This window comes from Hyaena hyaena, unplaced genomic scaffold (assembly GCF_003009895.1).
Source record: "Hyaena hyaena isolate Hyena2069 unplaced genomic scaffold, ASM300989v1 scaffold_975, whole genome shotgun sequence".
Lineage (NCBI taxonomy): Eukaryota > Metazoa > Chordata > Mammalia > Carnivora > Hyaenidae > Hyaena > Hyaena hyaena.
The window spans coordinates 466,457-493,794 of record NW_024081609.1 but is presented as its reverse complement, the minus strand read 5'-3'; the positions used below and the strand labels follow the sequence as shown (position 1 = coordinate 493,794).

The 27,338-nt window shown below is 35.7% G+C and overlaps 1 protein-coding gene across 1 annotated transcript in view; it reads left to right on the top strand.

Annotated features, from left to right (window-relative positions):
- Window positions 1-4,488: 4,488 nt before the first annotated feature.
- Window positions 4,489-27,338, top strand: part of BRINP3 (BMP/retinoic acid inducible neural specific 3) — a 216,800-nt gene continuing 193,950 nt past the window's right edge. Inside the window, exons 1-2 of the mRNA XM_039221314.1 lie at window positions 4,489-4,517; window positions 4,617-4,807. Of these exons, the coding sequence (XP_039077245.1) occupies window positions 4,489-4,517; window positions 4,617-4,807 (220 nt within the window). The remainder of the gene's footprint in view (window positions 4,518-4,616; window positions 4,808-27,338) is intronic.

Sequence of the window (27,338 nt, the reverse complement as noted above, 5' to 3'; positions counted from 1 at the left end):
TCATAGGGGAGTTCTATTGTTAGTTTCCTGAGGAACCTCCATACTGTTTTCCAGAGGGGCTGCACCAGTTTGCATTCCCACCAATAGTGTAGGAGGGTGCCCATTTCTCCACATCCTCGCCAGCATCTAGAGTCCTCTGATTTGCTCATTTTAGCCACTCTGGCTGGCATGAGGTGGCATCTCAGTGTGGTTTTGATTTGTATTTCCCTGATGAGAAAGGATGCTGAGCATCGTTTCATGTGTCTGTTGGCCATCTGGATGTCCTCTTTGGAGAAGTGTCTGTTCATGTCTTCTGCCCGTTTCTTCACTGGATTGTTTGTTTTTCAGGTGTGGAGTTTGGTGAGTTCCCTATAGATTTTGGATACTAGCCCTTTATCTGATATGTCATTTGCAACTATCTTTTCCCATTCCATCAGTTGCCTATTAGTTTTGTGGGTTGTTTCCTTTGCTGGGCCACACTGATTTTAAAGGATTCCAGTACCCGCAATCTTATCTTGTGCCCAAGAGAAAGAGACACTGAGTGTTTGTTTTCATATCTAACGTTCACTACTCACAGTGTGGTACTTAATTGTCCATAGAGGACTTCCTTTACGTAAAGTGCTCTTATCCCCACTTCTCAGGATTATTTCAGCACTTTCTATCTGAGTTTGCACCAAAACTTGTAGAGACTGTAACAGTGATTGTGTATCATTATGATACAAACCAATAATATGGAGAGTGGAAATGAGGGATCTCATATCTAGAATCAACATTTGTGTTTTTACACACACACACACACACACACACACATACACACACACACATAATGACACTTTTTGGATATACACAATGAAAGCATAATATATGACTTTATATTTATATAAAATATAAAAGAAAAAGTAGAAGGAAAATTTTAGATAGCGCTCTTGAGTTAAGAAAATAATTTGCTATAATTACTAACAATAACAGGGTTTTTAAAGTAATTAAGTAGATTAGATTAGATTAGTTAGTGGCATGTTTAATTTGTGTTAGTATTAGTCTTAGCTGGGTGATACCTCCAAAGAGTTTGTCCTTTACTCTTGGTTGTTGTGTGACAGAATAATCAAAGGGATGGAAAGTGTTTTGTCCAACTGAAATGTTAGAAGGTGAGTTGAAATTATAAATTTTATCAATGTTTACAGAATGAGGTAATAAAAAGCACTTGATAGCTGAAGAAAGTTCCCTAGAAAGTTGTTCACCGTCTTGGGCTCTGTATAGCCTTACATGATATGGGGAATAGCAAAACATTCAAAGTAAGTTAGATTACTAATACTTACATGGAAGAATAATGACAAATTGGGTAGAGGAATTATGCTAAATGAACTGCTGTACACTTGTATTTTTGCACATAAAATGTTTTAAAGTCTTTGGATTAAAATGTATTCATTTCCATTTTATCTTGCTTAATATAATCTTTGAGCCTTTGAGGTAAGAGGTTTTGTTTTGTTTTGTTTTGTTTTGTTTTTACATTCATCTATAAGGCTAGCAAGATTTCTGGTAATAATAAATATGGACAAGTAATAGTTTTTCTTATTGAATTAGTGATAGAAATTGATTTCAGAAAATGACATAAATATGTTTTAGCTATTTCATGTTTTATTTATTTATATATTTATGTCAAATTTAAAAGGAACAAACAGGAGAAATTAGTAAATCAAGTCAAATAGATCATGGGGCTTGGCTTGTATATTCATTAGTTGTTAACGATAAGAAAGATTAGAATTGCATTCTTATTCTATTGCATCTCAGTCAGATGACTGACCCACAGTCATCTAGCATGAAATAATCAATGATTTAAAATGAGTATATATGATATGTAAAATATCACAATTAAATCAATCTTCTTGGTTATTTAAAGTCCAATTAATTCACTTAGCCTCTCACATATTAGTCTATGAATTCATGCATATGAGTTTATAAATTTAGCACTTTAAACCATTAAAAAATATATGCCAATATTTTAGGTTCATATCACTCTCTTGACAAGATCATAAACATTTTTCACCAAAAAAAAAAAGTACATGTTCAAGGGTAAGCCTGTAAAGTTCAGAATGGAACAACTATTATTTAGATCTTGGTTTAATAAATAACTTCTTAGAAGTATTATATGATTATATAGTTTGGGATATATCATAAAACATTAAAACGTAAATATTTTATTTTTAACCCTTTTAAGTTGATTTACATATTTCGAGAGACAAAAAGAGAACGAATGAGGAAGGGGCAGAGAGAGAGGAAGAGCGAGCATCCCAAGTAGGCTCCCCACTATCAGTGCAGAGCCCAGTGGGGGCTTGATCTCATGAACCATGAGATCGTGCATGACCTGGGACGAAATCAGGAGTCAGATACTTAACCGACTGAGCCACCCAGTTGCCCCCAAACTTAAATATTTTATTTTAAATGCTCTTCGCAATTTTGAAAATATATATTGAATATATATCTACATATATTGTATATCTATAATATATAATATTATATGTATGTATAATAGACATGTACAATCAATTTAGGTAATTTTTTATAAAAAGAAAAGACATAAAAAATGGTTAATGTCAACCCAGGTTTTGGGGAATAAAAGTACATTCTTACTCTGTTCTGCAGAAACATGAATTAATAAATCCAGCATAGTATCACTAAAAATCCTATATTTACTGAAAACAGAACACTGTGAGAGAATCCTGGACAATATATCAAATTATCTAGTAGTTTTCTTCAGAGTAGCAGCATTAGCGCTGCTTGTTAAAAACACAATCTCTGGATCCCACCTCAGACTTAATAGGTCAGAAAACTCAGGAGTGGCATTTCCACATGACTGTAATAGGTGCTGAAGTTTGAGAACCACTGGTAGAACAAAGCTGTTTAGGTTGCTGGTTTATAGAGGAGGCAGCAAGAGTTTCTCAAGGAAAGAAACACTAAATTGACTTATTCTAACTCTGAAGTCTTCCCTAGATTCCTTAGTGACTCTTATGCTATAATTAATCTCCAAAAAGACTGGGTGGATTGTTTGGATGACAAATGTGTGTCAAATGAGCAAAATATTCATAGTTAGAGATGCTGTCAGGGAGATGCCTCTTTGTCCTGCAAGCATTTACTCTTCACACTATTCTGTGTGACTCACTTCCCTGCTTCCCCGCTTCTAGCAACTAGTTTTTCTCCCCTCAGAGACTGCCTAAATATGAAATATCACCTCTCCAAAGTTGCCCTTTCTGCTCACTTAAAATAAAATAGGGCCTCACTGTCTACAGCTATAAGACTAATCACAACAAGCTGTCTGTGGTAGCTCGCAGCACTTAAAATCCTCTGACATTTGTGTAAATTTTTTAATCTTTTTGTTTAATTAATTAATTTATATATTTTTAAAATTTTATTTATTTTGAGAGAGAGATAGAGAAGGAGCAGCGAGGCCGGAGGGGCAGGGGGAGTGGCTGAGAGAGCGGAAGACAGAGAGAATCCCAGGCAGACTGCGCACTGTCAGTGAGGAGCCCAGTGCAGGGCTTGAACTCACAAACTATGAGATCATGACCTGAGACTAAATCAAGAGTTGGACGCTTAAATGACTGAGCCTCCCAGATGCCCCAGTTTTATTTAGTTTTCAAACTTCCTCAGAGTGTTACATGGAGTGTTACATAGAGTATCCAATACATGGACAGTATTGGTCTGGTTTACTGATGTATCCTTATCATGCACTGGTCGTTGATGCCCTATAGGCATTCGGTGGAAGAAAAATATAAATAAATATGTCACATATTTATACAATATTACTCAGTTCTTTATTTGCCAAACACTAATTGTGTTAAATAACACACTTAGGAGTGTTAAACCTGGTAGAAGGAATTCTTTCCTGTGGAAGGTATTTGAGATTTTTATCAGACCAACTCAGAAAACTTCTGTACAGTTATCAGGCAATGCAGTTCACCATAGTTCTTTTCTGAAGTATTATTAGATTGATTTAACTCAATATAAATGTGTAAATCTTTGTTTAGATGTATATATCATTTATAACCATATTTTCCATTTCCTTAATTTGGCCGAATCCACCTGAAATGTCATTGGCATCTAGAGAAATTGCTAATCAAGTTGAATTAGGTTTAAAATAATTATTATAAAAAATTTTCTCTTTTGGTCATGTTTTTACATTCTTCTACAGCACCATAATATTCTCAAAGTTTTACTGGGTCCCACCTAAAGTGAATAAAGAAAGGAATCATTAGAGCTATGAAAATAAATTCATTCACTTCTTTTTCAATTTCCCTTAGAAAATAATAAAATATTACCTTAGTGCTTTTTAAATGGCTCTACATTCATATTCTATGTGTAATGACATCATTTTTTATGAGTACTTCTTTCCTTGGAAAAAACAGGGGAAGCTGTTTCCTTTAAGTGGCTTATTTTTGCTTTATGTGATTTGGTTTTCAGAATATTCACTCTAGTTACATAAATTATAAATGTTGCTTCTCCTACTCATAGCACATGACATATTATTACAGGCGAGACTCATTGTAATGTGGTGACCCCAGCTAAAATACTAAGTGAACTTTTCAAATGAAAACATTCAGATAGATTGTGTATTTATGAATAAAAATAAATTTGCTTTTCAGAGAGTTTGGCCGCTGGAAAGTAAATAACCTTGCAGTCGAGAGGAGAAATTTCCTTGGCTCTCCTCTGCCTCTTGCTCCTGAATTCTTCCGCAACATAAGACTTTTGGGACGCCGACCTACCTTGCAGCAAATCACAGAAAACCTTATCAAGAAATATGGGACACATTTCTTGCTGTCTGCTACTCTGGGAGGTACGACTCTTTGAAAATATTTGTGCCTATCTGTGCTTGTGCATAAAACTGAATTAAATCAACTAAAAATGTACTGATTAATACAGATAGCTACAGTTTGAATAATTCCAGAATTCATTCATTAATTTGTTCAATACATTTTTGACTTATTACTAAATGCCTTCTATGGTGTTCCCAATGGTGAAGCAGATGGTTATTACTTAGTTCTTACCTGAAGACACCCTACAGTATAATAACATGCATTAAATATAGTCTTAGTTATTATACTCTTTAATGCAAGGTGATGTGCCAAATTTTACTTAAAAAATGAATAACAGTCAAGTCACAAGTGGACGTCATCACTTCTGGTTACAGAGAGCAGGAAACATTTCCTGGAGTAAGTGTTAAAGATTTAAAATTATATTTTTAACACTATTTTACTATTTCTGATTGTGGTTGATATATGATATCAAAAGATTGATCAATAAATGTCAATTATTATGTATAATGTAAAAGTAAAGATTTATAAGGTCACTCCTTCAATTTATAAATTTGTGAAAATTTTAAAAAGTTGTTTTAACATCATTAAATATGTTTTATTATAGTGATGTATAATTCAACATTTTGAATGCACATAAATGACATTTAGGGAGGTAACATGTAATAAGGAAAATATGATTTTCTTAAAACCTAAAAATATCAAAGATTTCCATATATTTCATGTTTTGCAGGACTTTAAATAACGTCCAACCATTTTATTTAGAAATAGATGTTACTCTTTCCTATACTGAAGATCACTGAATATAATTGGGTGGGAAAACCATGAAAACAGTGATTTCCTGCTTCCTTGTCAGTTCGCCAGTAAGTTTACTAAATATGGATAGACTGATTCACACCAATGGGGATGTGGAATGAAAGGCCACAATTCTTCTTTTTTCCTGTCTTAGGAAATGAGTCACTTCTTTCCTTTACCTGCCAGTCCAGTCTGTCAGTAAGTCATGCCAGTATTTTTTCCCCAAAATATATCCCATGTCAAACCTTTCTGACTTCTACCTCAACATCCCTAGACTGAGTCATCATGTTTCTCCTAGAATACTCCTAAGTCCGTGCTCCACTTAGATCTGTATAACATTTGGATCAGGTCAAATCATTCCCTGTGTCACTTAAAATCTATCACTAGCCACTTAAAATCCAAATGTCTTGCTATGGTTTATAATGCACTACATGAATGATCTGAGACTGGCTTTTATCGCAGACCTCAACTTTTTGCTTTCCTCGTCATGCTGCATTTTTCAGTCAGAATGACTTTCAAGTGTTTCTGGTCAGTATTTCTGTTTAAATGTTACTTTCCAGAGAGGCTTTTCCTGTCCATACTCCCAGGAAGGGTGCCCAGTTGTCCACTGATAGTCTCTAGTATTTCATGATCTTCCTTTGTATTCTTCATAGTATTTATTTTATTGTTTAATGTTTTATTTATTTATTTATTTATTTATTTATTTATTTATTTATTATTTTGAGAGAGGGAGCACAAGTGTACGAGGGGCAGACAGAAAATGACCAAATTGTGAGATCATGACATGAGCCAAAATTAAGACTTGGATGCTTACCCTACTGAGCTACCCAGGTGCCTTTCCTCATAGTGTTTATTTTTATGTGGATTTTTTATTAGCGTTCTTATTTATTATCTGTCATTTCTGCGTATTTTTTTTTGAGAAAAGGGACCTGGCTTATATTTGTCATCAATTTACCCCCACAGTTAGAAGCACACAATAGGTTCTCATTAACTATTTTGGGTTTTTTGTTTGTTTGCTTATTTGTATCCTGATTTTTATTTTCATTTTTTAAGTAATCTCTACCTCCAACATGGGGGTCGTGAGACCAAGAGTCACATGCTCTACTGACTGAGCCAGCCAGGTGCCCCTGGATTCTAATTAAAAAATTTTTTATTTTTTATTTTTATTTTTTAATTTACATCCAAGTTAGTTAGCATATAGTACAATTATGATTTCAGAAGTAGAATCCAGTTTTTCATCTGCTACATATAACACCCAGTTCTCATCTCTCAATTCCCCTTGCCTATTTAGCTATCCCCCCACCCACAACCCCTCCAACACCCCTTAGTTTGTTCTATTTAAGAGTCTCTTATGTTTTGTCCCCCTCCCTGTTTTTATATTATTTTTGCTTCCCTTTCTCTATGTTCATCTGTTGTGTATCTTAAATTCCACATAAGTGAAGTCATATCATATTTGTCTTTCTCTGACTAATTTTGCTTAGCATAATACCCTCTGGTTCTATCCACATTGTTGCAAATGGCAAGATTTCTCTTTTTGATTGCTGAGTACTACTCCATTAGATGTATATACCACATCTTTATCCATTCATCTGTTGATGAAAACTTGGACTCTTTTCATACTTTGGTTATTGTCAGTAGTGCTGCTATAAATATTGGGGGTGCATGTGTCCATTTGGAACAGCACACCTGTATCCTTTGGGTAAATACCTAGTAGTGCGATTGCTGGGTCATAGATTAGCTCTATTATTATTTTTGAGGAGCCTCTATACTGTTTTCCAGAGTGGCTGCACCAGTTTGCATTCCCACCAGCAGTGTAAAAGACTTCCCCTTTCTCTGCATCCTCACCAACATCTGTTGTTGCCTGAGTTGTTACAAATAGCCATTCTGACTGGTGTGAGGTGGTATCACATTGAAATTTTGATTTGTACTTCCCTGATGATGAGTGAAATTCAGCATTTTTTCATATATCTGTTAGTCATTCAGATGTCTTCTTTTGAAAAGTGTCTGTTCATATCTTTGGCCATTTCTTCATTGAATTATTTGTTTTTTGGGTGTTGAGTTTGATAAATTCTTTATAGATTTTGGATACTAACTTTTTATCTGATATGTCATTTGCAAATATCTTCCCCCATTCTGTCGGTTGCGTTTTAGTTTTGCTGATTGTTTCCTTCACTGTGCAGAAGCTTTTCATCTTGATGAGGTGCCAATGGTCCATTATTGCTTTTGATTCCCTTGCCTCCAGAGATGTGTTGAGTAATAAGTTGCAGTGGCCGAGGTCAAAAAGGGTTTTCCCTGTTTTCTCTTCGAGGATTTTGATGGCTTCTCATCTTCCGTTTAGGTCTTTCATCCATGTTGAGTTTATTTTTGTGTATGGTGTAAGAAAATTGTCCAAATTCATTCTCTGCACGTCACTGTCCAGTTTTCTCAACACCATTTGCTGAAGAGTCTGTTTTTATTCTACTGGATACTCTTCCCTGCTCTGTCAAAGATGAGTTGGCCATATGTTTGTGGGTCCATCTGGGTTCTCTATTCTATACCATTGATATACGTTCTGTTTTTGTGCCAGTAGCATTCTGTTTTGATGATTGCAGCTTTGTAATACAATTTGATATTTGGGATTGTGATGCCTCCATCTTTGATTTTCTTTTTCAGGATTGCTTTGGCTGTTCAGGGTCTTTTCCGGTTCCATACAAATTTTAGGATTGTTTGTTCTAGCTGTGAAGAATGCTGGTGTTGTTTTGATAGGGATTGCATAAAATATGTAGATTGCTTTGGGTAATATCGACACTTTAACAATAAATTTCTTTCGACTCCATGAACATGGAATATTTTTACATTTCTTTGTGTCTTCTGCAATTTCTTTCATAAGTTTTCTGTAGATTTCAAAGTATAGATTTGTCACCTCTTTGATTAGGTTTATTCCTAAGTATTTTATGTGCTTGGTGCAATTGTAAATGGGATCGATTCCTTGATTTCTCTTTCTGTTGCTTCATTATTGGTGTATAGAAATGCAACCGATTTCTGTGCATTGATTTTATATACTACTACTTTGCTGAATTCATTGATCAGTTCTAAAAGATTTTTGGTAAAATATTTGGGTTTTCCATATAGAATATCATGTGGTCTGTGAAGAGTGAAAATTTGACTTCCTCGTGGTTGACTTGGATGCCTTCTATTTCTTTGTGTTTTCTGGTTGCTTAGGCTAGGACTTCCAATACTACGGTTAATAGCAGTAATGAGAGTGAACATCCCTGTCGTGTTACTGACCATAGTGGGAAAGCTCTCAGTTTTTCCCCATTGTGGATGATATTAGTGGTGGATCTCTACTACATGGTTTTTATGATCATGAGGTATGATCCTTCTATCCTTACTTTCTTGAGGGATTTTATCAAGAAAGAATGCTGTATTTTTTATAATGCTTTCTGTTCATCTATTGAAAGGATCATGTGGTTCTTATCCTTTCTTTTAGTAATGTGATGTATCACATTGATTGATTTGCAGATATTGAACCAGCCTTGCATCCCAGGTATAAAATTCACTTGATGGTGGTGACTAATTCTTTTAGTGCAAAGTTGGAATCGATTGGCTAGCATCTGGTTGAGAACTTTTGCATCCATGTTCATCAGGGAACTTGGTCTTTTGTGCTCCTTTTTAGTGGGGTCTTCGTCTGGCTTTGGAATCGAGATAATGCTGGCCTTATAGAATAAGTTTGGAAGTTTTCCTTCCATTTCCGATTTTTGGAATGGCTTCAAAAGAATAGGTGTTAACTCCTCTTTAACTGTTTGGTAGAATTCCCCTGGAAAGCCATCCGGACCTGGACTCTTGCTTTTTGGGAGGTTTTTTTTTTTTTTAATGTTTATTCATTTTTAGAGACAGAGAGAGACAGAGCACGAGCAGGAGACAGACAGAGAGACAGAATCTGAAGTCGTCTCCAGGTGCTGAGCTGTCAGCACAGAGCTTAATGTGGGGCTTGAACTCACAGACTGTAAGCTGAAGTTAGAAGCTTAACCGACTGAAACACCCAGGTGCCCCTGGGAGGTTTTTGGTTACTAATTCAATTTCTTTAGTGGTATGGGTCTGTTCAAATTTTCTATTTCTTCCTGTTTCAGTTTTGGTAGTTTATATTTTTCTAGGAATCTGTCTATATCTTCCAGATTCCCCAATTTATAGGCATATATTGCTCATATAGGTCTCTTATTTTTGTTTGTATTTATGTAATGTTGGCTGTGATCTCTGCTATTTCATTCTTGATTTTATGTATTTGGGTCCTACTCTTTTGGGGTGTTAAAACTGGCTAGGGGGTTTACCAATTTTGTTAATTCTTTCAAGGAACCAACTTCTGGTTTCACTGATCTTTTCTACTGTTTTTTTTTTTTTTATAACATTGATATCTCCTCTAATCTTTAATATTTCCTGTCTTCTGATGGTTTTGGGTTTTATTTGCTGTTCTTCTTCCATGTCTTTAAGGTATAAAGATAAGCTTATGTATCTGAGACCTTTCTTCCTTCTTTTGGGAGGCTTGGATTACTATATACTTTCCTCTTATGACAGACTTTGCTGCATCCCAGAGGTCTTGGACTGTGGGGTTATCATTTTTGTTGGCTTTCATGTACTTTTTTACTTTCCTCTTTAACTTCTTGGTTAAACCAGTCATTATCTAGTAGGATTTTCTTTAGTATTCAATTGTTTGTTGTCTTTCCAATTTTTTTTCCTTATGGTTGATTTTGAGTTCCATAATGTGGTAGTCTGAAAATATGCACGATATGATCTCAATCTTTTTGTACTTGATGAAGGTTGATTTGTGTCTCAGTATGTGATCTATTCTGGAGAATGTTCCATGTGTACTTGAGAAGAATGTGTATTCTACTAATTTAGGATGCAATTTTCTGAATATATCTGTTAAGCCCAGCTGGTCCAATGTATCACTCAAAACCGTTGTTTTCTTATTGATTTTCTTTTTAAATGATGTCCATTGCTGTAAGTGAGGTATTGAAGTCCCCTACCATTATGGTATTATTGTCAATGAGTTTCTTTATGTTTGTGACTAATTGAATGATATACTTCGGTTACTCTGCATTTGGGGCATAAATGGTTATAATTGTTAAATCTTCTTGGTGGATAGACCCCTTAAATATGATATAATGCCTTTCTTCATCTCTTGTTAGAGTCTATATTTTAAAATCTGATTGTCTGATATAAGTATGGCTACTCTAGCTTTCTTTTGGCAACCATTAGCATGGTAGATGATTCTCCATCCCTTTAGTTTCAATCTGAAGGTGACTTTAGGTCTAAAATGGGTCCCTTATAAACAACATTTAAGTGGATCTAGTTATCTTATCCATTTTGTTTCCCTATGTTTTTTGATTGGAGCATTTAGTCCATTGATATTTAGAGTGGGTACTGAAAGATAGGGACTTATTGCCATTGTGTTGCCCGTAGAGTAGGGGTTTCTGATGGTGCTCTCCTGTCCTTTCTAGTCTTTGTTGCTTTTGGTCTTTTTTATTTTGGTTTGTCTTTTCTCCCCTCAAGAGTCACCCTTAAAATTTCTTGTAGGGCTGGTTTAGTGGGTATGACCTCCATTAGCTTTTGTTTGTCTGGTAAACTCTTTATCCTTTCTTGTATTTTGAATGACAGCCTTGTTAGATAAAGAATTCTCAGCTGCATTTTTTTTTTCCCAATTCAGCACATTGATTATATCCTGCTAATTCTTTCTGGCCTACCAAGTTTCTGTGGATTGGTCTGCTTTGAACCTGATCTGTCTTCCCTTTTAGGTTAAGGACTTTTTTTTTCCCCTGCTGCTTTCAAAATTCTTTCCTTGTCTGTGTATGTTGTGAATTTGACTATGATATGCCTTGTTGATGATTGGTTTTTGTTGAATCTAATGGGAGCTATCTGTGCTTCCTACATTTTGATGTCTGTGTTTTTCCCCAGTGGAAAGTTTTCCACTATGATTTGCTCACATAAATGTTCTCCCCCTTCTTCTCTCTCTTCATCTTCTAAGATCCCCATGATTCAAAGGTTGTTCCTTTTTAATGAGTCACTGAGTTTCTCCAATTCTTATGTCTTGCCCTTCTGCCTAAGTTTCCCTCTTTATTTCCTGCTTCATCATTCTCCATATGTTTGTCTTCTAGATCACTGATTTACTGCTCTGCTTCATCCATCCTTGCCGCTGTGGCGGTCCTATGATATTGCATCTCAGTTATTGCACTTTAAATTTCATCCTGACTAGATTTTACTTCTTTCATCTCCACAGAAAGGGATTCTATGCTTTTATCAACCCCAGCTAGTATTCTTATTATTGTGACTAAATTCTGGTTTAGACATGTTGCTTACATCTGTGTTGATTGTGTCTCTGAATGTCATTTCTTCCTGTTTTTTTCTTTTGGAGTGAATTCCTTCATTTCAGCATTTGGAGAAAAAAATTAATGAAATTAAAAATTAAATTAAAAAAATTAAAACAACACATGAAAAAATCAGATAAAGGAAGCTATACTCAAGATGCGTTTTATTCTGGTTGTTGAAGAAGCTTGATAGAATAGAGAAGAGGGAAATAAAATAAAAGAAAAAGTGGAAAACTTAAGGAAATGTTTAAGGATTTTTAAAAATACATAAAATAGAACAAAATGAAGAAAATAAAATACACTAAAACATTTACAAAAAAAATTAAAAACATAGTAGAAAAAGAAAATACTTTTTTATAAAAACATAAAATAAAAATAATTCTTTTTATGTACAAGAATAATAATAAAAAAAAGAAATGAATAGATTGACCATCACACAGAAGGAAATTTGAACAAAATTACATGTAGTTTCTGCTAGAAATCAAACTATGAGGCACTTTATAGTCCATAAACTAAGCAGAGGGAGAGACTTGTGATTGTCCTCTAGGGCGTATTTGGTTGAGGTGGATGGGGCTTGATGTAAAGGCTCCATACTCCACTAGGTGTCGCTGCTTAGCTTACTGAGGTGTATTGGTGTGGCACACTTATGCACATATACGCATGTGCAGAGGAGGTAAAAATGGAGTCAACCATCTTCCCAGTCTCTAGCATCAGAACTCTGCTGTCATCAACTGGCATTCCAGTACCCCTCTTTTTTCTCCAGCTCCCATCCACTACTTGCTTCTCCATTTTCTGGGAGCCTTCAGCCTGCCTAGTGGCACCTCCCTCACAAATTTTATATCAGATGGGGCTGTGTTTCCAAATCCTTCAATTCTGAGGGTCCTGTGGCTTGAACCTGCTCCAATGTTCTGGAGAGGGCCTGGTGTTGGCTGCTTCTAGGAACACTCATGTGACTGCACGGCTGCAGAGGCCCACTGCCCCAGGAAATTTTCATGCAACCTTGTAGCAACAGTGGTTCATGGACTATGGCAAATCACAACACACATCTGGTGCCAGGCTTCTCCCTACCCTAGTATCTTTGTTCCAACACCAGCAAACATGGCTACAAACTGACGTCCACTGAAGCCTTTTCATGAGGCTAAGCTGCAAAGTCTCTACCAAACATCTTCTCAGCTGGGGAACAGCCTCTCCTCAGGTGGTCTGAGGAACCCTCAGACCTTGCTGTCTGCTCCTGGGAATTCGCTCTTCCCATCACAGCACTGCCAGGTATTGAGCTGCGGATTTTCTGACTCTGTGCTCTCTGTTTATAGAGTTCTAATGGCAACCAAACCTCTTTTCTGCTCTCTCCTTTTCTTGTTCAGTCCCTGTGGGTGTTTCTACTCTTTCGCTCCAGGTGCTTTTGGGAGGAGTACTTTTCCTGTACTCTCCCCCTCCCCCCATCTCTGTCCTGTCTACACCAACAAAAACCGCTCCCCATCCCCCCACAGCTTCTCTTCCAAAGTTCACCTCTCAGTGCCACATGACTGCTGAGTTCTGCGCCTCAAGTTATGCAGATTGGTGTGTTAGTGCTCAGATCAATTTTCTAGGTGTGCAGAATGGTTTGGTGCTGATCTAGCTGCATTTCAGGAATGAATTTCCATGCTGCTCTACCGTCTTGGCCCCTCACCCCATTATACTCATGAAATATTTGTTAAATTAATAAGTGAGACTACACTTTGCTTAGAGGCTGAGGTTTTCAAGTTCACTAAATAGAGGTCAAATGTATGATACACACAGAGAATTACTGAGATCTAATTCAAGAAGAAGGATGAATGAAAAGCAAACACAAGGAACGAAAACAATCAATTAAACTGAGTTAAATTGGATAGATTCGGGATGTAAGCAAGAGCAGGTGAGCAAGACATGGAGAGGTTGGAAAAGGAGATTCCAGGGCACACTGAGGAAATGGAAGTCTGTCATGTGACTCTAAGGAATTAAAGGTGGAAGATGTAGATGGCTCAGAGACACAGGAAAGGCAAACCATGAAAACACATTATCTCTGTCCTCTATAAATGAATAATAGTAAAATAGTAAGATGAAGAGATCAGACAAAGCAGGTGTTGAAAATTGGCCATCCCATGTTTTTAAAAAACAAATTGTGAAATTGTTAAAAATGCTAAGTAACTTCTCTGATTTTTAAGTTGTTTTTAGGAGAAAGTAGGAGAGTAATATTTGTGTGATAGGGTCATGGGAATTTTAATGTCCATGTAGTAAAATTCTGTTGGCACAATGTATGGTATAATGTAAACATGCAATGAATTCATGTCACTTTTATTACACTAGTGTGGATAGAAAAAGATTATAAAATATCCCAATAATTATAAAAAAATCATTCTGCAAAAGCTGCATCTATTGCATTAGTAAGGTCAATTATTAGAGAGAAAGAAAGAGCATGAGCATGGAAGGGATAGAGAGAAAGGGGTAGAGAGAGAATGCCAAGCAGGTTCTGTACTGGATATGCAGATCTCTGTGGGGGGCTTTATCTCACAAAATATGAGATTATGACCTGTCCTGTGATCAAGAGTCAGACGCTTAACCAACTGAGCCACCCAGACACCCAGTCTAACTTTTTAAAAAAGTTCAGTGGTGTTGTAATCATATCAGGCTTCATTACATTTGTGTCAACAATGTGGAGTACCCAGAAGAATTTCAGAATATAAAATATATTCTCAAATAAGAAATGAAGCAAGTGACAGGAGAAAGGCAGAGACATAAATTATGGTGGCTTTTTAATTGTTTTCATTGTTTTCGTATTGTGAATGCCACATTTTGGCTTTCAGATTCATTTTTATTGTGCATGTTTTTGTTAGTTTTTAAGAACATGGTCCAAAAATCCTTTGGATTAAATCTTTTCTTCAGGTTGATTATTCAATAATGGTAATATGCTCTCTTAAAATTGCTTTACTTAAGTGATTTAAAAGTCTTATCCAAGCATTTTCTTAAAGGCAGGGTGGTGTGGGGTGGGGTGGGGGAAGGGAAGATATAGAATTGCCATGCACACTAGCCTTCTAACCTCTGACTATTCCTTGGATTTAGTGTTCCTGGTATTTTCTATTGGAATTTTCTTTTTTCTATAAATTTTACTTATGTTTTCTTTTAGGAATCTTTGCTGGGTGATATTAACAATTTAGCAAAACTGCATGAAATTATTTATACAGCTTAAGGATACAAACTATTTACAATTAACAAGTACAACAGGTTAATTTCAGATGATTTTTAAAACATTGCTGTTGTAATTACAGTTTTTTTTGTTGTTGCTTTAAGTATATTTTAGTTTTATATGTGTTACCTAGTTGTGCATGAAATTGTTTGATTCCATTAAAAAAATGAGATTTGTGGTGGTGTTTAACTGTAACGAATTCTCTCTCTTAACTGACTAAGTAACAACCATAGTAATAGCACACTGAAGATGTCATTTATATAAACAAACTTTTTTTTTTTATTTCTAGGAGAGAGGGAGACAGCGTGAGCAGGGGAGGGTCAGAGAGAGAGGGAGTCACAGACTGAAACAGGCTCCAGGCTCTGAGCTCGCAGTCAGCACAGAGCCCGACGCGGGGTTCGAACCCACGAACTGCGAGATCATGACCTAAGCGAAAGTCGGAAGCCTAACCGACTAAATCACCCAGGCGCCCCATATAAGCAAACATTTTAAATGAAAGGGGAGTTATTTTTTGCTTCTTAAGTAACCAGAATTCAACTAAATTTAAACATTTTTAAAAATAAGTTGAGTGTAAAATACTCACTACCAGTATTAAGGTGATGAAAAAGAAATAAATGAAAAATGTCTTTTTTTCCCTGAGTTATTTAGTACATCACATTATTGACTTAGACATAAAACTTTGGATAGCATATTTGAAGCCTTTAATGGGATATTTTATGATAGATAAAGCCAGTGATTGAATTATCTCCCTATAGGGAAAAATAAATTATAAAAAACCTTCCTCAATATATATCATTTTCCACGTTTATTTCATCTTATACCTTCCAGACTATTTGTCAATAGAGTAATTCTGCTTGCTCCTATTTGGATAATGATACCTAAACTCCATCACTGTTTAAATATCTAAAATAAGCTACTCAATTTGAAGAATCAATCTTGAAAAAGATTGCACTACTGGGATATATTGATTTCTAGCTATGGAATATATTTCATGACTGTTTTTATAATATATTTCATTATAATACAATATACGACAAACACTGAATTAAAAGTGTATCTGTGTACTGAATATAGAACAACAAAAAATGAGAATAGTAAAAAAAGAAAAAGATCTTAAAACTTTGGGTTGACAGAGGAGAGGGAGGGTGCCCACTATGAAGCAACAAACCTAGGTTCTGCACCAAATGAAAAAGATAAAAGACTAAGGAAGATGGAGACCCAAAATTCATGTGAAATTTTATAAAATGTTGTATCAAAATGTTTACAGTAATTTTATTTTTTAAATGTTTATTTATTTGAGAGAGAGAAAGTGAGAGAGCACAAGTGCACTAATGGGGGAGGGGCAGAGAGAGAGGGAGAGAGTCCCAAGCAGCTTCTGCACTGTCAGCGCAGAGCCCCAAGTGGGACTTGATCCCATGAATCATGAGCGAAAAATTAAGAGTCTGACACTCAACCAACCGAGACACCCTAGTGCCCCTATAGTAATTTTAAATGGGGCCTGATCCCCAGTTCCAGCATTACACAGACTTGCATGAGAGTCAAGGTTATATCCCTGAGTCACCTGTAGTCACAGGAGCATCTGTGTGGCTCCCAATCAACCCAGGCTCTCTAAAGCCTGAAACACTGAAGAGGAGAATGAAGCTTGTGTTCTCTACTTACAAGTGCAACCTGAAGAGAAAGAGGAAGAGGTGGGGTTACTCACACACGTCACTTTCCTACACCAGCCTATCTGTTAATTCACTGGCTGCACTTCTGTGGGTGGAATCAAGAATGCAGGGACAATGAAGATTGCTTGGGCAAAATACCTTCCCATGAAGAGGAGTTCAGGAAAAAGTACTCTTTACTTGATAGAGATATTTTTATTTATTTTTTTATTTTTTTAGTGTTTTATTTATTTTTGAGAGTGAGATAGAGACAGCATGAGCAGGGGAGGGTCAGAGAGAGAGGGAGATACAGAATCTGAAGACAGACTCCAGGCTCTGAGCCAGCTGTCAGCACAGAGCCTGACATGGGGCTCAAACCCACTAACTGTGAGATCATGACCTGAGCCGAAGTTGGATGCTCAACTGACTAAGCCACCCGGGCGCCCCAAGATAGAGATATTTTAAAAAATCAAACTAAAATTCATTCTCAGCAACATAAAAACAAGTCCTGCTTGACCAGTGGCTTTGAATGTACAAAATTTTAAAAGCCATAATTAAATCTTAGTTGAAACAGTTACCTTTTTTTAAGTTTGTGTGGATTTTATTAATTTTTTTCCTGCAAATGCTTCTTATGAGAACATATCTTGCCATTACCTCATTGCTCAAATGAAACATTTTATCAGATATTTAATTTTTTTATATAAAGAAAATATTTTCTTCATTAATTGAGTGGAAAAATACATGATTGAATGTTCACAGTAGCATTAACTTACTGCCATAGTTATTTATAATAAAGAATACTACCTTAATAACCACTTACTGTATAAATTGCTAGGGTTGCAAAGCTTTAGCTTGAAAACTGTTACATTTATTGTTTGTATGTGTATCTCTTTCAAAAAGAAGAGAGCAGAGAGTCAGACAGTAAGATACACTATAGGAAGAACAGCAATTCAATTTTTAAAAATTGCCTTTCATCCCCATGAGTATAAGATTCCAAATATCCTTGTTTAATTTCAGAAATGGTCAATTCTCACTCTTCTATATGCAAATTACATTCTGTATAAAGTGTCCACAGATAGTTTTATTTCTATATCATATTCAACCTTCTTTCAAAATTGATTAGTAGCTGTATTTCTCATTTTTATTTGGACCCATCTTAGGAAATATGGATTCTTTTATTTTAGTTTAACTGTAACATAATTAAAGAAGCAAAGCTGCTAAAATATGTGCAATTTGTTTCTTAAGTAAAAAGAAATGCTCACTGAAAATGCGTGGAACTATTTCCTCTATTAGAATGCATAGTCTGCTTTGAGGAACAAAAAACTGAATGGAAAAGCAATCTTTTCTGAAGCTTATATATCAGGGAATTATTAAACTAATGGTATTGAAAAGGAAGAAAAAATGAAGAAACCCCTGCCATACTGGTTTTTAGAACTAAATACATATTCAGGTTACTTAAGATTAGTATACACGTGGGGTCCCTGGGTGGCTCATTTGAGTGCCGACTTTGGCTCAGGTCATGACCTCACATTTCGTGAGTTTGAGCCCTGTATCGGGCTCTGTGACAGCTCAGAGCCTGGAGCCTGTTTTGGATTCTGTGTCTCCCTCTCTCTCTTCCCCTCCCCTGTTCATGGTCTGTCTCTCTCTCACACAAAAATAAAATAAACATTAAAAATTTTTTTAAAAAAGATTAGTTATATCCATTCCTCTCTGTCTCAATCAGTCTCTCATCTCTTTTTTTCACCCTATATCTCTAATATTTCTCTGGTAAAGAAAATGTTTTAAGAAATGAAAATTAAAGTAATATTGTTAATTAAATTTTAATGGCTTATAATATAGTTATCTACTGAAATGTAAAACCATTTAGTAAATAATCATAAATACAACACAAAAGAAAATGGGAGTAAAATTGCATTTGTGCAATTTTATGTCAGTTGATTTTTTAAAGTTTGTTAAAAATATTTGTTGGTTTGTTTATCTCTCTGACAAATTTATTCCCACCTCCCACAAACCCTCCTGGAACTCTCTGTTTGTTCTCTGTATTTAAGAGTCTTTTATGTTTTGTCCCCCTCCTTGTTTCCATACCATCCTTGGTTCCCTTCCCTTCTGTTAATCTGTTTTATATCTTAAAGACTTCATATGAGTGAAGTCATATGATATTCGTCTTTCTGACTGACTAATTTCACTTATCATAATATCCTCTAGTTCCCTCCATGTAGTTGTAAATGGCAAGATCTCATTCTTTTTGATTGCCAAGTAATACTCCATTGCATACACATACCTGTGTGCGTGCGTGCGCACACACAAACACACACACACACACACACACACACCACATCTTCCTTATCTATTTTCCATGGACGAACTTTGGCTATTGTTGATGGTGCTGATGCAAACATTGGGGTGCATGTGTCCCTTTGAAACACACCTGTATCCCTTAGCTAAATACTTAATAGTGCAAGTGCAACCCAGGGTCATAGGGTAGTTCTATTTTTAATTTTTTGAGAAGCTTCCATACTGTTTTCCAAAGTGGCTACACCGGTTTGCATTCCCACCAGAAGTGCAAAAGAAATCTTTCTCTGCATCCTCGCCAACTTCTGTTGTTGCCTGAGTTGTTAATGTTAGCCATTCTGGCAGGTGTGAGGTGGTATCTCATTGTGGCTTTGATTTGTATTTCCCTGATGATGAGTGATGTTGGGCATTCTTTCATGTGTTGGTTGGCCATCTGGATGTCTTCTTTGGAGAAGTGTCTATTCATGTTTTTTGCCCATTTCTTCACTGGATTTTTTGGGTTTTTGGGGTGTTGAGTTTGATAAGATCTTTATAGATTTTGGATACTAACCCTTTATCTGATATGTCATTTGCAAATATCTTTTCCCATTCCATCAGTTGCCTTTTAGTTTTGCTGATTGTTTCCTTCACTATGCAGAAACTTTGCTTAGTGCAGAAGAAGGATTTTGATGTCTTCCTGTCTTACATTTAGGTCTTTCACCCATTTTGAGCTTATTTTTTGTGTATGGTGTAAGAAAGTGGTCCAGGTTCATTTTTCTACATGACGCTGTCCAGTTTTCCAGCACCACTTGTTGAAGAGACCCTCTTTATTCCATTGGATATTCTTTCCTGCTTTGTCAAAGATTATTTGGGCATATGTTTGTGGGTCCATTTCTCGGTTCTCTATTCTGTTCCATTGGTCTGAGTCTCCTTTATGTGTCTGTAAGATGTTTATTTATTTTTAAGAAAGACAGAGAGACACACACACAGAGCTTAAGTGAGGTGTTGGGGGCAGAGAGAGAGGGAAACACAGAATCTGAAGCAGGCTCCAGGCTCCAAGCTGTCAGCACAGAGCCCAATGCAGGGCTCAAACTTGAGAACCATGAGATCATGACCTGAGCCAAAGTTGGGAGCTCAATCGACTGAGCCACCCAGACGCTCCTCAATTGATTTTAATAATGACCTTCCTGGCAACTAAGTCAAAAGATAAATGTTAAGTTTTAGAAATTTTATAAATTGATTGTATGTTTTTTTTTCTCTTTATAGTGCTTTGGTAAGGTAGATAAATCATCTATACACTGTTTGACAAACATGTACCGAGTTATCTAGAACAATGACCCAAGAACTTCCTTAAAGGAACACACAGATGACTGATAGATACAGACATTTAAGTTGGTAATAAGGTTACTGTGGTTTAAAGCCTTATTACTCGAGTGTGGTTCATGGTCCAACAGCACCAGCATCGCCTTGAAGCTTGTTTGAACTGCAGAATCTCAGATTCCTTCTCAGAATAATGAATCAGAATCTATATGTTAACAAGATCTCTGGGTGATTTATATGCACATTAAGTTTGAACAGCACTGTTTAGAGTATCTATATAAATTTAGAGTGTTCTTAACTCTTCCAGAAATCTCACTTCTGAAAATTAATCTTACCAAAATAATAACAAGAGTCTATAACTATACATAACAAAAATGTTCATTATAACACAGTTTGTAAACAACTCCAAAATAGAAGTGACTTAATTGCACTTCACTCAGGATAGATTCAGTTTCATCTGACATGCGAACTATTTATTTCCAGTTCCTCTTCTTTCATGTCATTGTTCCACAGAGAATATTATGATATCTGGGCAGTTTTGTTTAGAAATGTTTCAGATGTTTTGGAGGATAACTGTTAATAATCATGAAGTCAGTTGCTTTCATTTGGAGTGTTTTGTAAAACACATTATGTTTCTTTGTCGAAGCTCTATAAGACCAGTTATTTCCTTTCCACAATATCTTACAGATGCCAATTGGTGTTAAGCCAACATGTCTGTTTTTACTGCTTTTATATATTTGGCTCTGCTTCTTGTCAGAAGCCTAGTTTTCTCAGATTGATTTTTTTTTTGCCTGTTTGTTTCTGAAACACTGTGTTTTTCTACAACACTACATTAGTGGAAAGATAGATATCATCAGGATGCTTACCTTTTAATATGTTAAGCTAAGAAAGGATGTTCATCTGTAGTGAGAGAAAAATATGCTGTAAAAACTGAAATATAATTTCAAAAGAACAGCTATCCCCAAAATATTATAAAATTTTAGCACAAGGAATAATGTAATCTCTCATTGCCAAAAAGTAGGAGAATGTTTTTCAGTTAAAATGATACATCAAAAGTAAAAACTACAATTACATTAAGCTATGTCTGCATTGCTTATTCCTAGGATAAAGATTTCTACCCAAATAGCAGACATTCACAATCATATCGTCCAGTGTAAGGAAATTGAATGACCAGGAAGATATCTGCTGTAAATGTACAGTTCTGTCTGTGTGTGTGTGTGTGTGTGTGTGTGTGTCTGTCTGTCTGTCTGTCTGTGTGCCTGTGTGTTTGTCTGAGCAGAAATGTTATACATTATACATTGGGAAACTAACCCAAAGATGGAACAATGGTAACATAAAATACAACTAACCTATAAGAGTTATTGTCACCGTTGTAAAGAAATAAAACACAAAGCGAAGAAACCTCAGTGGATTTTAACTATTATCGCCGTACCCCCCTAATGTGCTTTGATTGTGGATCCTCCTGTTCTGGTTGTCTCCTTAGTCCAAGAATCAAGTAGAAGAAAGTTCTCTTTGGAACATGCTGTCTTCCTGACAGAGACAACAAGCTAAAGAGTTTGTGTAACTTTGAAGTGCTTCTCAAATCTTGTACTAGATCATGACCTCTCTCATGTATTCCACGGACCAGTGTTATCCTTTCTGATACCAGGTTAAAGGGAATCACTCAAGAACTGTTTACAGTTTTCCTTCACAATGGACCGTGAATCTATGTATCTGTGTTTGCATCCATGCTAGTGCAGAAAATAATTGCAAAGATAATGCAATCTACTACATCATCATTATTGACTTATCCTTAAGATTGTTTTACTCATTCTATTATCCACTGTTTTCTGACTTGTTCTGACTTTTTGAGAGCATTACCTTTATCCTCATTAACTGTATATATGAGAATGCAAATGGAGAAAATCCAAGGAAAATATAATAGTGCAAAAGTCTTTTTGAAATTTCACTTTTTAATGGATTTAACATAGATGATTTGAAAATCATGACAGAAGAGTACATTATTGTGAGGTCCACAGCATATCAAGTGTACCTAATCACTTCCTATGAACCAATCATAGGATAACATTAAGGTCATGATTGTTTTTTGTTATTGTTTTATTGTCTTCTGTTTTGCATTCTCCCTGAAAGTATCTTTCAATATGTGCTTTTGATGCCCATAAATGACCACAGTATTTTAGTTGTAAAAGACGCAGCTGCATGATTTCTGTGTGAAATAATCACATCTTTTTATATCCACAGTCATTAATCCTTTTCACTTTGTAACAAACTCAGAATGTTGAATCATTTTCAGAATCACGTTTAGTTTTTACAAAGTGTGTGGATGCCCTTTGGTACTCATGTCATGCTTATGAGCTACAGCTGGCTTGAAAAATATGAATAAAAATGACATCTGAACATAAATTTTGGCTGATTGAATAATATCTCAGTCTTCAAATCTGAATATTATGTTATTTATCTAGAATAGTGTTGAACTTTTATAATCAAATACTTGAGAAAGTTACAATTAAAGTTCAGAATGTATTCTTTTTAAGATTGACCGTGAAAGTTTCAAAGAATATAAAGACCATAAGCATCACCAAAACATGGTAGTAATATATAACTTAAAAAGACCAAATCTCTTAGAGGAAAAAAATAGGCTCATTTCCAATATAGATTGAGTAGCTTTATTAAAATGTCTTAGATATTAAACAATCCATGATTTATAACACTTAGTATTTAGCATAAACTACTCAGGTTACATCACACAGTTGTTTGTTGCAACTAAGGATTTAAAACAAGGTATTCATGAAGAACAATGAGGGTAATTTAAACTGCCTCACATGCCTCCCTGCAGGGAGAGCTTCTGCATACATGGATTAATGTTCAACTGCAGACAAGAACTATGGGCAGTTTATGAATGGATTCCCTTTATCCAGTTGTTAGAAAGAATAACCAACCACTATCTTTAATAATCCCATATATCTTGATTATAAGATCCACTAGAAACCAATTTTGACTAAGTTCAGGTTCCTGTGGTGAAATTCAATATCTATGAAATACTAACTTATAAAAATTTAAAATCTTCTCATTTGCAGTTAGGACCTAATAAAAAAAGGAAAAGAGAGGAAACCAACATTTATTGTACACCTTAGATGTGTTCTGTCAGCATCTGTGGAGAAATTATATTGCTTAGCCTTTTCAAACAGGTAGAGTAGGCTATTGCCTGAGATGGGAAGGCTAAGAACATGTACAACTTTATCAAAGACCCACAGCCAGCAAGTTAGGGGCCTATGGGCTGTCAGGATTTACCTGATTCCATAACTCACATTTTTCTTTCTAACATTATATCGTATTTCCTTCAGATTAATAACAACAAAGAACCAACTGTAAAACTAGTGATAAACATGTATTAAGAATTATAATATTTTTTCTTTGATTTTATATGTTCTCTATGATATATATTTATTCTCAGGATAGAAGGAGGAAAACACATTTACTTGTACCCTACAAGCAAATGTAGACTCTATGGAAAACAAAGAAAATATATTTTTTTAAATCTCCAGTAGATAATGAATAGAAACTGCTGTTACTCATGATGATGATTATGGGCCACCCTTTCTCTATGTACATCTTTGATTGCTTGAACTTATATTAGAATCTGTTTTAACATTCATATTGTAACATAGGACTACTCTAAAATAGTAATCCTTAGTTTCTGTTATGTATCATTTTCTAAATTATGGGACACTTTAGCATCTGCAAAATATTCTCTTTTTTTAAGTTTATTTATTTATTTATTTAGAGTATGTCCATGCAAGCAGGAGAGGTGCAGAGAGAGAGGGAGAGAGAGGGAATCCCAAGCAGGCTCTGAGGTGCCAGGAACCTGACACCAGGCTTGAACCCACAAATCATGGGATCATGACCTGAGCCAAAATCAAGAATTGGATGTCTAACCAACAGGGACATTCAGGCGCCTCTCTGCAAAATATTCATAAATCAAATCTTTGAATTTCCTTTTTAAAATAAGTTTATGCCACTCGTCTCTTTTTGTGTGAGATATCACTCACCTGAGCACCTATGAAGGAATTAATAAAATCCCTATTAAGGACTTTTCACCTGAAGAGTGAAGACATATAAAGGGATACAGTATTTAAAGGGCTCTTTTGAGAGGTATTTACTTTCTATATGTGGATATAGATTGTGGGGTCAGGGTTCATAGATTGTAAAAGAAGTAGGAAAATAGGCTTCTGTCAATCACAAATAAGACAAGACAAGAAAGCTAAAATTACTAGCAATGTGCAGATATGGAATGAGTTATTTTATTCTAAGTTTAAGAAATTGTAGTGAATGAAAGAAAATAGTACCATATCAACCATGTTTGAATTCTAACTGTAGTCTAGTCATATTCTAAACTCTTTACAGATATTATCTGTTTCATGCCTATAGCTCCTCTTTGTAGAAGGCATACTATACTCATGTTTCATGAGAGGAAATTGAGCCAAGTTATACAATTCAAGATCATTCAGTTACTAAATAGAAGTCAGTATTAAAACTCAAATCTGTTTGGCACTAGCAGTTGGCATACTTACATTGAAACTATAACAATTAATTCTATATTTTTCATCCTTCCAGTACCTCATAATTCAGTGAAAGAGTCCATTCAAGTGGTCTAATTATCTCCTCTGCTCAATGAGTTAAAGATTTTCAATTTATGTTGCACAGCTCCAGTCATAAGAAAAGTCACTATGATACAAAAAGAGAGAGTGAGGAGGCCTTTCCTCACATACTTAAGTGGCTTTCTTGGATCTCCAGAAGGCAAAACCAATTTCTGATAAATCAACTGAACCAATATTTTGAATTTAATATATCATTGAATTGAAAAAAATTTGATTTTAGTTTAAAGAATGTGCAGTTACACTTCTTTCTATCTACAAGAATCTGCAGAAAACATTGTAAATGCAAGGAGGCTAAACTTGGATATTTAGAGGTATTTTCTAAATAAAATCACCTGAGAACTGCCAAACCATCCACAATTTCATTTTTGTCATAATATTAAATTCATAAAACTTACTTATATGAATAAATGTTTTAAATCATTTTTACTTCTTTTTTCGTTTCTCTTTTCTTTTTCTAATTTTTATTTATTTTTGAGAGAGAGAGAATGAGAGACAGAGAGCAGCAAAAGAAAGACACAGAGATTCCCAAGCAGGCTCCCACAGTGTCAGAGCAGAGCCCAATGCAGGGCAACCCACAAACCTGGAGATCATGACCTGAGCTGAAATCAAGAGTCAGATCCTTTACCAACTGAGTCTCTCAGGCACTGCTGTCACTTCTTTCTTGTGGCTGCACCGTATTCTACTTAATAGATGCAACATAGTTTATTCTTACAGCCTAAGTATCTGGGTTGCTACAAATATTTCAAATAAAGCCATAGTAAGAAGTTTTTGGCATATTTTAACCAGTGTTTTTTGTGATAGATTCTTAAAAGTAGTATTGCTGAGTCAGTCATTGCTAACTTGCCAAATTTCTCTCTAGTTACATCATTTTGTATTACCATCGGCAATATATCAGAGGGCCTGTTTCCTTCCAGTTTGCCAACAGCTTTGGCAAGGTTGTCAAACTTTTGGATTTTGGCAAATTCCATAATTGCAAAGTGATATATCAATATATTTTGAATTTACATTTCTTGTATATTTTATCCTATATCTCCAGTATTTTCTGCTTTATGAAAAGCATTGCCATTAAAACAGCTTGGCAAGTTTTAGTCTTTAGTAGTCACTATGCAGTGTTTTTCTTTTGCTCATTTATTAATTTTTGGCCTGAATTACAATATCTGATATCAAGATTGTTAACTTTACTTTCTTTTCATTTACATTGACCAAGATCTTTGTCATTTTTGTTTTCTTTTTTTTTTAATTTTTTTTAATGTTTTATTTATTTCTAGGAGAGAGAGAGACAGCGTGAGCAGGGGAGGGTCAGAGAGAGAGGGAGTCACAGACTGAAACAGGCTCCAGGCTCTGAGCTGGCAGTCAGCACAGAGCCCGACGCGGGCCTCGAACCCACAAACCGCGAGATCATGACCTAAGTGAAAGTCGGACGCTTAACCGACTAAGCCACCCAGGCGCCCCTGTCATTTTTGTTTTCAACCTTACTTAATAAGACACGTCTCTTGCTCTTTTAGTCTATTTGGGCTGCAATGAAACAGCACAGACTGGGTGACTTAAAAATGGCAGAAATGTATTGCTCACTGTTCTGGAATCTGGAAGTCCAAGATCAAAGCACGAGCGTAGTTAGGTTAGAGCCCTTTTTAGTATTGCACAGTCTTGTATTTTCACATGGTGGAAGGGGCAAGGGAACTTTCTTGTAACAAAGGAACTAATTCCATTGATGCAGACTCTGATCTAAACATTCCCCCAAAGCATCACTTCTTTTTTTTTTTTAATAGTTTATTGTCAAATTAGTTTCCACATAACACCCAGTGCTCATCCCCACAAGTGCCCTCCTCCATGCCCATCCCCCCTCCCCCCCACATCCATCAGTCCTCAGTTTTTGTCAGCATTCAAGAGTCTCTCATGGTTTGCCTCTCTCCCTTTCCCCCACCATTTCCGCCCTTCTTCTCCCCCTTGTTCCTCCGTCAAGTTCCTCCTAATCCTCCTATACGTGCAAACATATGATATTTGTCCTTCTCTGCCTGACTTATTTCGCTCAGCATAACACCCTCAAGGTCCATCCATGTTGCTACACATGGCCAGATGTCATTGTTTCTCATTGCCACGTAGTATTCCATGGTATAGATAAACCACATCTTCTTGATCCATTCATCCGTTGATGGACACTTAGGCTCTTTCCATGTTTTAGCTATTGTTGAGAGCAAAGCACCACTTCTTAATACCGTTGTCTTTGGGAGTTAAGATTTCACATTTAAATTTTGCGGAAGCACACACATTCAGACCATAGCACTTGCATCTGTGGTACATCCTCACTATGAGTTCTCAGACTACCG